At 39.1% G+C, this 14,243-nt stretch overlaps 1 protein-coding gene across 1 annotated transcript in view; it reads right to left on the bottom strand.

Moving 5' to 3' along the window:
* Nucleotides 1-3,194: 3,194 nt before the first annotated feature.
* The window catches only part of Kdm3 (Lysine demethylase 3), a 329,663-nt gene continuing 318,614 nt past the window's right edge, over nucleotides 3,195-14,243 (bottom strand). Inside the window, 8 exon segments of the mRNA XM_018453630.1 lie at nucleotides 3,195-4,044; nucleotides 4,162-4,438; nucleotides 4,544-5,966; nucleotides 6,153-6,301; nucleotides 6,657-6,861; nucleotides 7,165-7,565; nucleotides 8,067-8,280; nucleotides 12,721-14,243. Coding sequence (XP_018309132.1) covers nucleotides 3,726-4,044; nucleotides 4,162-4,438; nucleotides 4,544-5,966; nucleotides 6,153-6,301; nucleotides 6,657-6,861; nucleotides 7,165-7,565; nucleotides 8,067-8,280; nucleotides 12,721-14,243 — 4,511 coding nt within the window. The 3' untranslated portion in view covers nucleotides 3,195-3,725.

The raw sequence follows: 14,243 nt of genomic DNA, 5'->3' as shown, positions 1-14,243 counted from the left end.
TTATATGTATATATATATATATTTATCTTTGTTTAAAGATAGATCGCATTTTTATAATTGTGTGTAATTATTGCAATATAGTACAAAACTCTATCATAAAATCATTATAGTAAATTTAAATCATGTTCAATGTTACCTGTTAATAAATTGACATCAATATCCTTCTCCCGATATACGGGGATCCTTTTCCACAAAAAAATTTCAGTTCTTAGATATTGAGATACTCGATTACAATATAATGCAATATTATAATGTGAAATTAAAATTAAATTTCATTTCTGTTCAAAATAAGTACATTGCACTGACAATTGTATTAAAATGACTGTTTTCTCTGACAAAAAGAAAACTTATCCTTACTGATAATCAATATATAAAAAACGTATATTTTTGCTAAATGGGAAAACTCAAAATTATTTCAAAATGTCAAAAGCAATTATTAACGTAATCAAATAGCTTAAAAATGTAGACGAATTAAAACTTATCCTTACTGATAATCAATATATAAAAAACGTATATTTTTGCTAAATGGGAAAACTCAAAATTATTTCAAAATGTCAAAAGCAATTATTATCGTAATCAAATAGCTTAAAAATGTAGACGAATTAAAACTTTGAGAATAAATAGATAAATTTCTATTTTATCAATTCCAAGTGAGAACTTCAGATTCCTTAACGTAACTCTTCCTTCCTTAACTCTTAATCTTAACTCTAAATTTTGGAGTTTTAATTTCCAGATTCAATTGCCGGAGTTTAATTGAAATTTTAAAGAATCGCTAAATTCGCCTACATTTCCATGAAGAAATCGTCCATAAAATAATTCTTCCATTCGTCTCGTGACTAAGGGTGGTAATAGACGCAATGATCCAAACGCCAGTGTTTCGTAATATAAACATTTTTTTTCTTATTCAAACGTATGGTTCTTACATTTACACAGTACAAAAAATTATACTCAGACCTGCCGGCCCGCGGTTCATAACTGCTATGACTGGGGGCGGCCGTTGGTTGCAGGAGGGGACGCAGGGGGAGGAAAGGGGGTGGATATAGCGCACAATTTTTTCTTTTTTTTGGGGGTTGGATATACACACATCTTGCGGGAGATCGAAGGTCTGTACATCATTTTAGATACCGTCCATTCCACTCCGCCCCCAATACACGGCCCCTCGTTCTCTCATTCTGTCGCATTTTCACTGGATCGCCACCACGCATACTCACACACAATCAATTATACCCTTTATTCTCTCTTTCATTCATACACATTCTTCTTTCTTGCTCACTTTCTCATTTGTCTACTCTGCGTTACTGTTCCGATATTCTTTCTTTCTTTTTTTCCCTCTTTTAATCATTTACACTCGCGCGCGTTCATGTTTGTCGTTCTCATATTCAGCAACATTTAAATATCGTATTTTCCGTAATAATTAAACGTAATAATGATAATATATAATAATTATAATAATGGTATAATAAACTATCTACCTACGCGTGTAAGGTGTATCTTCTCGTGTTTCGTAAAGGTTTGCGTATCTTTCTATCGTTACGAATCCTAGACACTCTTCCCGCCTTCGTATTTATATCTGTATACATATACGGATGTATATAAATGTATGTACATATACACGTAGCAAGAGGACAAACAATAGCATCTCGTTTTGCAGCAATAATACACAGAAATACGTCTTCCTAAAACTTTATACAACACCGCCGTTGTGGAGTTAGTACTTTTTGCTTGTTTGTAGCTTATATAATTCCCACAATCGTTACCTATCAACACTAAGATATTTTAAAAATTTACTCGTTAAATATTAATCAAGTCGTTGTATGCTAGACGAATGTTGAGATCAAAGAAATTGCGGATTCCAGGATGCCAGTGATCTTTTTTTTTTAATTCTTTTTCTTCTCTTCCGTTCGCTCTTTCTTTTCTTTACACTGTGTCAAGATTATTCGTCGATGATTATTATCTGACAATCGGCGCAAAAATGGTGCGTAACGACGTTTTGTTCGATTCGAGAGCTGCTGTGTCTTGTAATGTCGCAAGTTATAAGTATGAACATTGATCTCGGAAAGTTTCGTCATTTTCATATACATATTTACGCTTACGCAACGTCCATCAAAACGAATTTCAGCGAAAAGGAAAAAAAACGGAAGCGACAGCAGTTTTCGAATCGTCAGTGACAGTCCGATTAGCACGGAATATTGTCGTTCGCACGAACTGTCATGAAATGATAGGAACTCGGCCCTGTCATCTCTGTGAATTCTGCGTGACTAATTAATTCTCTTTCCTTCGTTCTTTTCTTTCTCTTTTTTTACTTACGCATACACGAATACAATACAACGCGCGCATACTTAACGTCCCACGTGGTTCAACATTGGCACTTCGAAAGTCATCCTTTTTTTTCCTTTAAATGTTACTGCAAATAATTTTATCTTTATTTAGCGTCTCAGCATCTCTCATTACAATTACATTATCGCTGTCTTTTCATTTTATCGTCCAACATAGACGGTTTGTATACGCTTTGACAAAAATAACATATTCATCTTATTAGTACTTTCCCGACCGTTACACGCCGGGTAGTCACTGGGTTACGACAACAATGAAACGTTCAATTCAACAGTGTTTCACATTCGCCGTTACATCTCGAAAAGTTAATATCGGACAAATTGTATATTTCTTTTACTTTTTTTTTAGTTCTGATATCTTATACTTGAAGTGATATACAAAACTTGTAGTTCACCCCGTCGCTCATATAACCGATACATACGTCGCCATAGAAACACAATGCATCTCTACAAGAACGTTGTTCTACAAAAATGTTTACTTAAACAAAAAAAGAGAAATGCGAGAAAGGTCTGTTTCTTCCATTGTCGTCGAACCAATTAATTAGGCAGTGTTTTATTTTTTTTACGCCCTTGTTGCGTGAAACATAGAAGACATGAACGCGAATACGTATCGGCTATCTCTAGCCGGGGTTTTGATCAAATACCGAAAAGCACCAGATCTCAGAGCAGACGATTAAATGGATCCGCAGTTATTGCTGTGATCCAGCTATAATAATTTATAGTCACACCTAATTGCACAAAGGTACTTCTAGACGAACCCCCCCTTTTTCTCCCTCTTTCTCTCTGGTAGTTGCTAGCAAAAATTATTACACAATATTTCAATTATCTACATTTATATAATATAGACAAGTGTATGTGTGTGTATGTGTATATGTGTAAATGAGTGTATGTATTGGATACAGGCACGATATAATTAATTACAAATAAATGTATACGATCCAAAGTCCTTCTTATATCACAATAGTAATGGACGCGGCGTTTTATCTATGCGCGATCCGAGCTACGATTTTGTTTTCACTCGTAATAGAGCAGCTCATCGGACTTCATGTCCGCGGGTACCTTTTCTCGCGGAGAATGGGAGAGCAAAAAAGAATTGTATATAAGAAAATTCGAATGAAGCAATATGCAACTAATGTTTATTGGCTCAGCCAATACCGCAAATCAAATCCTCCGATTAAAATCATTAAATCTTCATCACAAATATCACAACAAATTCTCGCACCTCCGCAACGATCTTTTTGCAGCAAGGGCGGTCTTCTTCTGCAGATTCTTCCGGTTGCGTCAACTTCGCTATGTCCGGAAGCGCTGACTGCGATCGATCTCGTACGAACGAAGAGATCCAATCAAGGGGATTATCAATCGGTCTTATGACCGTTCGGGGAAGACCTAAGGCTAAGTCTCTTCCTTTGTTTTCGTTTCATTGTTAGCCTTGGCGAGTTTAGCGAGAGTATCCTCCTTAACATTGGCTAAAACGGTCAGAGAGTCTTTCACGGCATGGTAAATAATGTTCTTGATTTGAAGCTTATCCTCGTGATTCGTATGGGTATCGGATAGTGCACGGAATTCCTGGGTCAAGTGGAAGCAATGCGAAACGTTCTCCGGCGACACAAAGTCCTCGGCCACCTTTATACAGTTTTGAAGATTACGGACCTGATGTGGCGCGCCAGCTGGCACGAATACTGCATCGCCTAGACACTGGACGATAGCGTACCTGCAATAAGATATTGAACATTATTTTAATAAAATTACTACAATCAACGTTCTCTCTTCCAACAAATTCTTTGAAGAATTATTTGAGAGCATGTACTTCGTAAAAAGCAACACTTACCCTTCAACGCCATATTCTCGATACAATCGCTCCCGCAATGGTCCATCTAAATAGCAACTTTGATCGTGTATAGGATCGTGGTGAGGTTCCAAACGAGCTCCGCGTTCTAAGGCAACGGCATTCAGAAGATCTCGAATTTTGTCTGCGTCACGCGCTGCGTAAATGTGCCACAGAGCACCAGGCACATTCTCCTTCTCTTCGCGAGCACGTCGACGCGTCAGAATATCACAGCCTGCTTCGTCTATCGCTCTCATCGCCTCTGTCCTAGCTGTGTGATCTAAACGTTAAAATCATTCATTTTCAAAGACTCAATTATTACTTCGACAAGAATATTAGCGACGCAAACGGATACTTGATTATGCGTAAAGATATGAATACATACCTTTGACACTTTCCTCATTATTAACATCCTTTGGCATTCCTACGTATACCATAACGTTCACGGCATCCGAGATATCAAGATGAAGATTAGTCGTGCCTTTGTTGGAATGAAGAGCGGAACCGTAAGCGTTATACATCTTTGGACCCAGATCCGGTCTCACAAAGCAATTAGGTAGACGACTCGCCAAATTTAGCCTGCCGTTTCTATGCGTATACTCGGACAATGGAAGAACTTTCATCAGATCCGTGAATCTCGATGGTAATAATTCGGCGAAATCATCACCGGGCGGCCAGTCCTTCAATTTCAACAGCATAGGATTTCCTCGCTCGTCCTTAAGCCGCTTAGAAGAGTACTCGAATCCTTCCCAGAACTTGCGCATTGGTTGATTCGGCACCAGATTGCCGGTCATACAGTTAACGAGATCGTTCTTCTCATCGCCGAAATCGCGGGCGAATGAATCAGGATGCCAGAGATTCTTGTCCAACGCCTTGGCGACGTCCGACACAATTACCGGCTGTCCTCGCTTCCACTGATCCTGGAATATTCTGTAGTTGTTTGGATTATTCGGGTCGCTTAACCTCAGCAACTTGCCGTCGCAGAGCCAAGAGTGTGGCACGTCTGGATAAAGACTCCGACTCTCTGTACCCGTCATAATTCTGATTGGTAACGGCTCACGACCGCGTTGTGTCCACTTGTAGCGTCGTACGAAGTGTTTCAATTCCCGTGGCTTTTCGTCATCCAGACCACTGTCCTTTTCTTTTTTCACGCTGTGTTCGATCACACTAGATATTACTTCGTCAAGCGTATCCATTTTCGACTTTTTGCCAGACTTGGCGACGTTATTCTGCGGAGCGTTATTCACACCACTGGAATTGTTCGTAGGTGAATTCGATCTGGATCCGCCGCTACCGTTTGACTTGTGCGACGGCCTTATGAGCAACTCCCGCAATGTCGAGTAATTACCCTCACGATCATCATCCGAGTCCGAGTCCGAGCCGCTATCGTTTTTGTCCTGATTCTGCAGTGCCACATCGGCCAACCAGTTCAGCGGTGAGTTTTTGTCCTCGCCGTTGGTCTTGCTCTCCGATGAACCGTTAGATTCATTTATCTTCTCCTCTTTTATCTCCTGTTTCACGTTACCATTAAGAATGGGCACAGAATCACCTTTGATCAGATTTCGAAGGATCTCGTTTGATTGCGTCGAAGTTACGAGGGAGCAAACACAATGTTGCGGAATTCCCCATTCTGCACGACATTCGTGTAGACGTTGACCCAGTCGCAGAAGACTGTCGCCGGCGATGATTTGCGTAAGCATGAGTCGTTCCGGTTCGTGCACTTGCCTATTCGTACATAAAAGCCACGAAAAGTCGTCCCTGTCTTTTCCACTCTCGCCCCAGATTTTGACCGTTCCATTTTTACGTCCCTAAATATTAATACATTTCTATCAATAAATCTCCTTTAAAAGAGAAAGAAATTTTAACTGTTATATTAATGTCAGTATTAAAAAGCTCGATAAAATATCATGTGATATCAATTGAATTAATTATCATCATATAATTCCTAGCATTTAACTGGAAAGAAAAATATATATATATTTCACGCAACTTACCTTATAACAATCAATGCACACGACAAAGCCGCATTTGCCACAGGCCCAATGGTAATTGAACAAGGTAGTCTCGCACACGTCGCACATTTCTCGAACACCCTGGATCACTCGTTTCCACGCTACTGTTCCGTCTACAACCCCCGAACTCGCTGTCAAAAGGTAATCATAATCGATGCGCAAAGCGTTAAAACATGCGAACAAAAGAAATTATGCAAGCCACCATGCAGCCTGATATTTAAAGTTATAGTTTTGCAAAATGGCATATTGAATTATTATATATACAAAAAAATTAGTGTGAATAATGCATGAAAAATCAGATGTATTGAAAATAATGTAATATTGATGATGATATTAATTTTAATAAAAGTTATTACATGCGCCACATTTGTTTTAATGATGTATAACATTTTAATTATATGTATGACTTGATGTATGAGTTGATTGATACGAAAATTATGGGGGGTCAGTTCCGAAAAATATGTTGTAAAAAGAACAAAATGTTACCTTCAGCCATATGTTCTTGGAGGGCGTTCTTCTCTTGATGTAAAAGATCACAGAATTGATCGCCAACTTGCCAAAGCAGCCGATAAGCCGTTTCTAAGTCTAGGTCCTCTCGATCTCCTTTGTCCTTCTCGTTCTTCTCGGATTTGTCATCCTTTCCTGTTGTCTTTTGGTTATCTCCTCCTGGTAACCATAATCGAAGATCATCCTGTAACATTGTAACGATAGTTCTCCTTTGAGAGCATGCATCTCGAATTAAAACTACAATGCCTGTATCAACACTAGCAATTAGCGATTAAGTTCCTTAATCAGAAAGGAACAGTTAGCGAACATCTTTTTGATTAGTCAAAAGACTCAAATACGAACGTAGAGTGTAGATGCAATCACCAATCGGTAGTATGATACAGACATAAGACTGACTGTTCGTCTTATTTTAATTCGTTTTATAGTAATTTAATTATAATGCTATTACAACATATAAGTGTTGACCATGTTGATCTTCGTAATTTACCTCGGACGCGTCTTTATGTGGATCACTGAATCCCGCTATGGCCAATTGTCCGTTTTTGGTATAACGCAGCCTGCGAAACGCGTAGAATCTGCAGAAGATATTCTGAGAGTTCTTGGAGCGCTGGTTCGGCGTCCATCGGCACTCGCGACACTTGGCCAATTTCGTAGCCACCTCGAAACAGGCGCCGTCTTGCAGCCAGCTCTCGCCGGATTTTTTCAGTTGCGATATCGTCGGTTTACGAAAGGACTGTCCACCGCTTCCACCCGGACCGTTGTTACTGCCGCTCGTACTGTCGTCCCTGCGTTCCTTTTTTTGACGGGGTTGTTGGTCCTCGCCTCCCATGTCGTTGTTTTTCGTACTCTTTGGTCTCCTACCACGTTTCCTAGGTTCCTTGTTATTTCCTGCATAACAAATCATGCATCTCGCTTCATCAGAAAGTCTGTTATCATCCTAATTGTTATGCGCAATTTTATTATTAGAGTCATTCAGTGTTAAAAAGCTCGTAATATAATATCATAATATTATCAATTATTTTATGTTATCATTATGTATATAATATTTTTAAAATATATTGTATGTGCATCTGAGTGCAATGATAAAATCAGGAAACAGGGTAAGTGCGTGAGATCGAATTAATGAAATTTGAAAGAAGGTAAGCGAACTCGAAAAAATCAAAGATCCAAAAATTTCTAAAAAATCTTCCTTTTTCGATCAAAAATGAAATTTAGCAAATTAAGTGTAATTCAATTTGCTTGTCAATCACTCGTGATTCTCTCGAGTTCTCGTACATCTCTAAAGACAAGAATAATCATACGATCATGGAACACGGATCACTTACCCTGCAAGTGAATAGTTAGTTCACCTGACGGGAAGTCCATTTACAAGAAGCTACGTCAACTAACCGTTTCCCGAGGAATTGTTGGAATTGGCCGTGGTGTGTCGAACCCTCGACGCAGGCTGAATAGAGCTCAACTGTTCGCTGGTGTCGCTGGAGCCTGCCTCACTCTCATTGCTGGACTCGCTGCCCGCACCGCCGCCTTGCTTGTCCTCCTTCCGCCTCCGCTGATCTTCCGCGGCCGTTTGTTGCCTCCGTGCGGCGCCCTTCTTTCGTTTTACCTACCACAGGGCATAGATTATTAAGTAGTCAGGAAGTTCATGCTCTTGCCGCATCTACTAGCCGAAGCTACTAAACTGGCCACACTACTGCTTCAGCGCTACCATTTGGCACATCAAGTTTAAAGATCTATGTAAACCTAAGCAAAAATGAAAATTACATCACGCATAATAATATCTAACCAGCTCTCTATATCAAACACAATTACATTCACACAACCTCTTGCTCGTTATGAATCTATTTATTCACAGTTGCCTTCAATTACCATTTTATTCTTGAATGTTTATAAGCTTTTAAAGTATTTCTAAATTAAATAACACAAATAAAAGTATAATCTTCTCCCCTAAATTTCCTTTTCTGAGATGGAGCACCGAACAATGCTTCTTTTCAACGTCTTGCATGCTTAGTGCAATACGACTATTTTTTTGGAGCAAATTCAATAGTCTGCTAAAAAATCACGAATCTATTGTAAATACAACTTCATTTGACTGCGGAATCACCGGTAAAAGCGAAACTACTGTGCCAGCGTCCCGATCACCTTGCGCGAATGGAGGTTAGGTCACGATCGCGGCGAAAATTTTCAGTAACAGATATTTACCCCTCTGTAACATTTGTTCATGGTGAGTATTCTGTCACTCGCGATCGATATGCGGACACTCGTTGCGGAAATCCTGCCCGATGACTGGTCAGTCAATTGTTTATAGGAGTACGTGACAAAACACTTGTTACTCGCACAACGTCCATTACCCGTGATCACCTATGATTCATACACGCCTTACGTAGGAAAATGGCGCCCTTTGCGCGGCATTTAAACTCACTTTACGGAGCAGATTCTACAATAGGGTCCGACCAATCACAGCTCGAATATGAAGAGAATAAGCGATTACGACTGGTCAATTTTTTACATGGCTTACGATCCTATTGTAGAATTAGTCCAACGGACAAAAGTCCGTTAAAAAAGAAAGAGACTAGAGACTCGTTCTTTGTGACTCTAAGCTAGTATTATATTTAAAATGAAATATATTCAGATATTTAATACTTGGCCAATGAACTCGAGAATATACTAGAACGCTTACCACCGTAAAAAACAGCCGAGCTGACAAAGAGTTTAATGCTCCTGTTTTTATAATAGTTTAACTTTAATTTTGATTCAATTACTTTATCTTTTTCTAGTTCTAGGCATTAGAAAAAGATTATTTAATAAATTGAATTGAGATTAAATATTATCTTAAACATAGAAAAACATAGTTCTATTGCTAAAAAAATAATTATGTAATTTACTTTTAAGTACCTTTATTTAATAAGCAAATTATAAATTTGTTTTAATTTAATTATCTAGATTGAAGAATTAAAAATTAAATAAAAAAAAAAAGAAAAAACTTATTAGGATTTTTTAAAAATATTTTTTGAATAAATTTAATTGTTGTAATGAATTTATACAATAAATTTGCGGATTTATAAACTTTTAAAATGTTTAAAACAAGCAATTATTATTTACGTACAGTATGTATTTTTTGTGCATATATTAGTGTGAAAATAGACATTAAAGGTAATTTTGCTTTTTTTTGTTTCTTAAAAAACATACTTATACATTAATACTTTTTAGGCTTCCACGGGTACTTTCTAGAAGTTATGCGTTTCGTAAGTTATCTCCGTGATATCCATTCTTGGAACGCCAACGTTGCAGTTCAACTGTAACGTTCACGAAACGTTGGCGTTCCAAGAATGCATATATAGACGCGGAGATAACCCGCGAAACGTACTACGTTCTCGATGATTCGAGGCTCATGGAGATTTCGATTATTCGCACTACATTGAACAGTATAAGTTAAAAAGGCTACTTTATTTAAGTATTTAAATAATGGCATAATATAATTAACTTTCAAATAAATAAATTTAAGATAAAATTAAGCTCTCGAGATTAACAATAAAATATATAATTAATGACAGGCGATTAAGAGCAAAAAATTAAGATGCAGTTATTAAAGTGTTATACGTTAACAATATTATAATTAACTTTGATAATATTTTGTTAAATAGCAACAAAATCGTTATTAAGTAATTAATTGTTTAAAATATTTATGTACCTTTACGTTTAATTTTGTTAATTTCATGCATATCTCTTTTGAGTTCCAGTTTGTCGAGCAGAATTATCCTCTCTTCCAATGTTGTAAGCGTTCTAGTAAGTTCCATAATTCTATAATTCCATTTGGCGAAAGCCTTTAAAAATTAAGTGGCTCTTGTCTTACGAAAGGCAATACGGAAAAGCAGAAAAATGTAATCAAAATCTTCGAGATGTAGAAATGAAGAACTCGATATACACAATGCACGATTTTGATTCGGCGGACACCAACAACAATTCTAGATAATGCAAAACTCGGACCGAAGCCGATCCTTCCACCTCGACCGATCTCTGAAGACTGATTTGGCAAAGGCAAGGAGTCCAGACCAATGCAGCAACAAAGAACAGGTCAGTTTCCATTTTGAAACCCTGGCTTTGTCCTTTTTGTCTGATCTTCTTGTATAGGTCATCTGTTCTCTTTTTCTTTCCAATGTGAAAAGAAAAAGAGAAAAAATGTACAGTCGGAGGCATTCCAACTGTCTTAAGCGTCCTACGCTGGAATTTGCTTTCATACCTCAGTCCCAGAATTGCCAGGTCAATGAAATACCAATCCCTCGCCAACCACAACGACAACAAAAGAAAAGGAAGTTTCACCAATTTATTCACTGCTAGTAGTAAAAGTCTATAGTGCACGTAACGTATACTATATAGATTTTCAATACTGATGATGAATACTAAGGAAGGAACATTAGCGACATTACAGACGGAGCGATCAATTTTCATATGTTTTTGGACATTCTAGAAATCGTTGGTGCCTATTAAAATTTTATGCCCTTCCAAATTTTGTGTCTTACTTTGTGGAGAGTATCTTTTCAATGCCTCATAAACCTCCGCGTGTATAGTACAAGAAGTTTAGCTAAAAGAGGCCCTATTCTTGAAAAGAAACTTATACGAAATTCTAAAATACTATAGTACATGTAATGTATACTGTAGTATTTTCCTAGACTTTCGTTTACGTTTCTTTTCAAGAAGAGGTTCAGGCCTTCTGTTTTTTGTCACAAATAAAAGCGCATGATTTAAATATACAATTCAAAATAGATATACAAAATAGAATATACGATTTTAAAGAATGATTCTTCAGCGTTTCAATTTTTTAAAATTAAATTTATTAATTAATATATAATCTAATAGGAATGTACACTATAATACAATATTTTTAATATTTATTAATATTTATTAATATATAACGCGACATTCCGGAGGAAAGCCTAAGTACCGTTTTATTTTAAACAAACCTTCCCCTCCCTTCGCAAGTGAATATATTAATTAATAATAAATAATATTAAATAAAATAATTATCAATATGGCTCAATCAGAATAAATCAATAGTTAAAAGAAGGGCTACGAGCCAGTTACAACATAAAGAATAATATTAAAAAATTCTGTTATGGTATATTCCTATTTGATAATACATCAGTTAATAATAATATTAAAAAATTTATCTTTGAAATAAAAAATGTTCAGTATATTCGGTTTAAATATAACATTTTAATATGAAAAGAAGTACGAGTACTCGAGCTCGGTTTTTTCTTCATAACACAAAATGATCAACATTTTTTTAAACTGCAAATATTCTCGATAAAGAGTTTTTCCTTCTATGATAGTTGCAAGTTAAGAACTACGGCATAGCAAACAAAACTACTACCTACTGCATATTCATGCTTCTATAATTTCTACAGGTTTTTTACGAAATTTATTACCTGAAGTTACGATACTAATACACAATAACAAACTTCATCAATTCTAATGACTATATATGTAATTAAGCACGTAATTAAGGTTAAAGTTTTTACTAAACTTAATGCTCACAATTATTTATGGAAATAGTCATTTATAAATACTGACTATAAGATAAAAAAATATGATATCAAAACATTTAAAAATGTTCATATGTAAAATATAATATCTATTATAGAATTTCAAGAAAATATAAATCAATAATTAATATTTTGCTATAAGAGTCATTGGGTAATATATTATTAAAGAACATAATTTTAAATTAAAACTTTGCACAACCAATACAAACGTATAAGATATAATACTGCACATATTTCTGGCATCAAGAATTTCAATCGAAAATAAGATCTAATGATTACTGGATTTAATGATTAGTCTTCATTCCTCTTGTTATTATATATTATTACAAAATTATAGGTATATTTATATAATTTATCGTAAAGTCACATATTCAATGAGGAAAAATAAAGTTTTTGGGCACAAGCGAGTACTAAACTACCAGCACAGCATACACACTCCAAATTCAAATAATGACTTTTAGCGATAACAGGAGCTACCATAAGCGATCTGTATAAATAGATACCTTGGGTGGCTTCCGTTTAGGCGGCGACTTCCTCTCCGGGTCGCTGCTAGACGAGTCCTCCTGTGGAGTCTTGCTGGTATCAGTGGCGTGACCATTCAGCGACTCCTTGTTCGCCGGTTTTCGGCCGCTCCTGCCAGTAACTTTGCTCTTGTTGATGCTGTTTACCGCCATGCTACCGATATTGTGGATCGAATTAACCGCGCTGGGCAAACAAGTAGTCGGCGCATTGTCGCGGTTCTTACTATTCGTGGACGTTGTCTCACGGGAGATGTTGAGAGGTAACGTAATGCTGCCGGCCATACTGATAGTGTTCTCGGTGCCGTCTTCGCACCTCGAGTGTCTTTGCAACCACGCCTTTTTCAGTTTATGTACTGGGTAGTTGGTGCTGCTAGGAGGTCTCGGTGCCGGACTGTTACACTTCTCGCTGTCCGTGTTACTGGGGTTTGTCTTGGCGGGTGTACCGGGCGCACTGGGCGCCGGACTGGGTGCTGTGGACGGCGCCGGGCTTGGGATGGGCGCCGGACTTGGTGCCGCGCTCACTGGCGTTGGATTTAGCGAGCATACGCTGCCGGTGCTAGGGGGTCGTACGGAACCGTCGCCGCTCGCATTACCCGGAGCCGGACTCACCGCTGTCACTGTGCGTTGCTCCTGCGTTGCCTGACTGTTTGGCTGCGCCAGCAATGCTGCAGTGTTGACAACTGTAGTGATAGATGTAGCGGCTGAAGCGATAAGCGGGCTGGGCTCGCTCACCCTGGAAAGAACGGGCGGACCAACGGATTGTAAGGATAATGGTTGTGGTTCCTCGGTCCTTCGCTTCTTACAAACTTCTAACGACACCGGCTGGCCGCTGGTATTATCGCATAACAATGGCGTCGGTGCTTTCCTCTTCGGTGAACCCGATCTCTCCACACCGAGATCGAGCGGTTGCGTCTGGAAGGCCGTGGTGATCTGGGGCTGCGCGTGCTGTAACGTTTGACCGGGTTGTTGGTGCGGGCTGGTATTGAGATGCGCGGAATGAGCGATCGGCCTTGTGAGCGGAGCCGAGGCGGCCGGGGGCGGCGAGCCATGCAACGTCGGTGGCGGCAGTTTCGCGCCCGGCAATGAGCCGGGGAAGCGACTGTCGTAAACGGACCGGCTGTGCGCGGGTGGCGGCAACGGTGGCGGCGGCGCCCCGTGATGATGAGGCACTTGCTGGTAAGGCGAGCTGCCGGCCTTCGAGGTCAGCGGTATCGGCGCGGCGACAGGCGTTTCGGAGGCACGGCAGACCGGCGTGCCGGCTATAATGCCGCAATTAGTAATACCGCAGTTAGGCTTGCCGTACATGTGCGGCGGTGCCGGGCTGCTGACTTTCGGCTTCGAGCCGGCCGGCGGCGGCGCGGCGTAATGCGACGACGTCGTCGACGAGGCCGTGGGCGGATGCGGATGCGGGTACGGATACGTAGACTTGGCCGCGCCGTACGGCAGACCCGCAGATTCCGGCCTGCTGAGATAGCGCGGTTCAGGGGGCGATGGATGCGGCGGCG

Source organism: Mycetomoellerius zeteki, unplaced genomic scaffold (assembly GCF_001594055.1).
Source record: "Mycetomoellerius zeteki isolate Tzet28-1 unplaced genomic scaffold, Tzet1.0 scaffold4, whole genome shotgun sequence".
Lineage (NCBI taxonomy): Eukaryota > Metazoa > Arthropoda > Insecta > Hymenoptera > Formicidae > Mycetomoellerius > Mycetomoellerius zeteki.
Note: the sequence above shows the minus strand (reverse complement) of the source record. Positions and strands in the feature narration are given on the sequence as shown.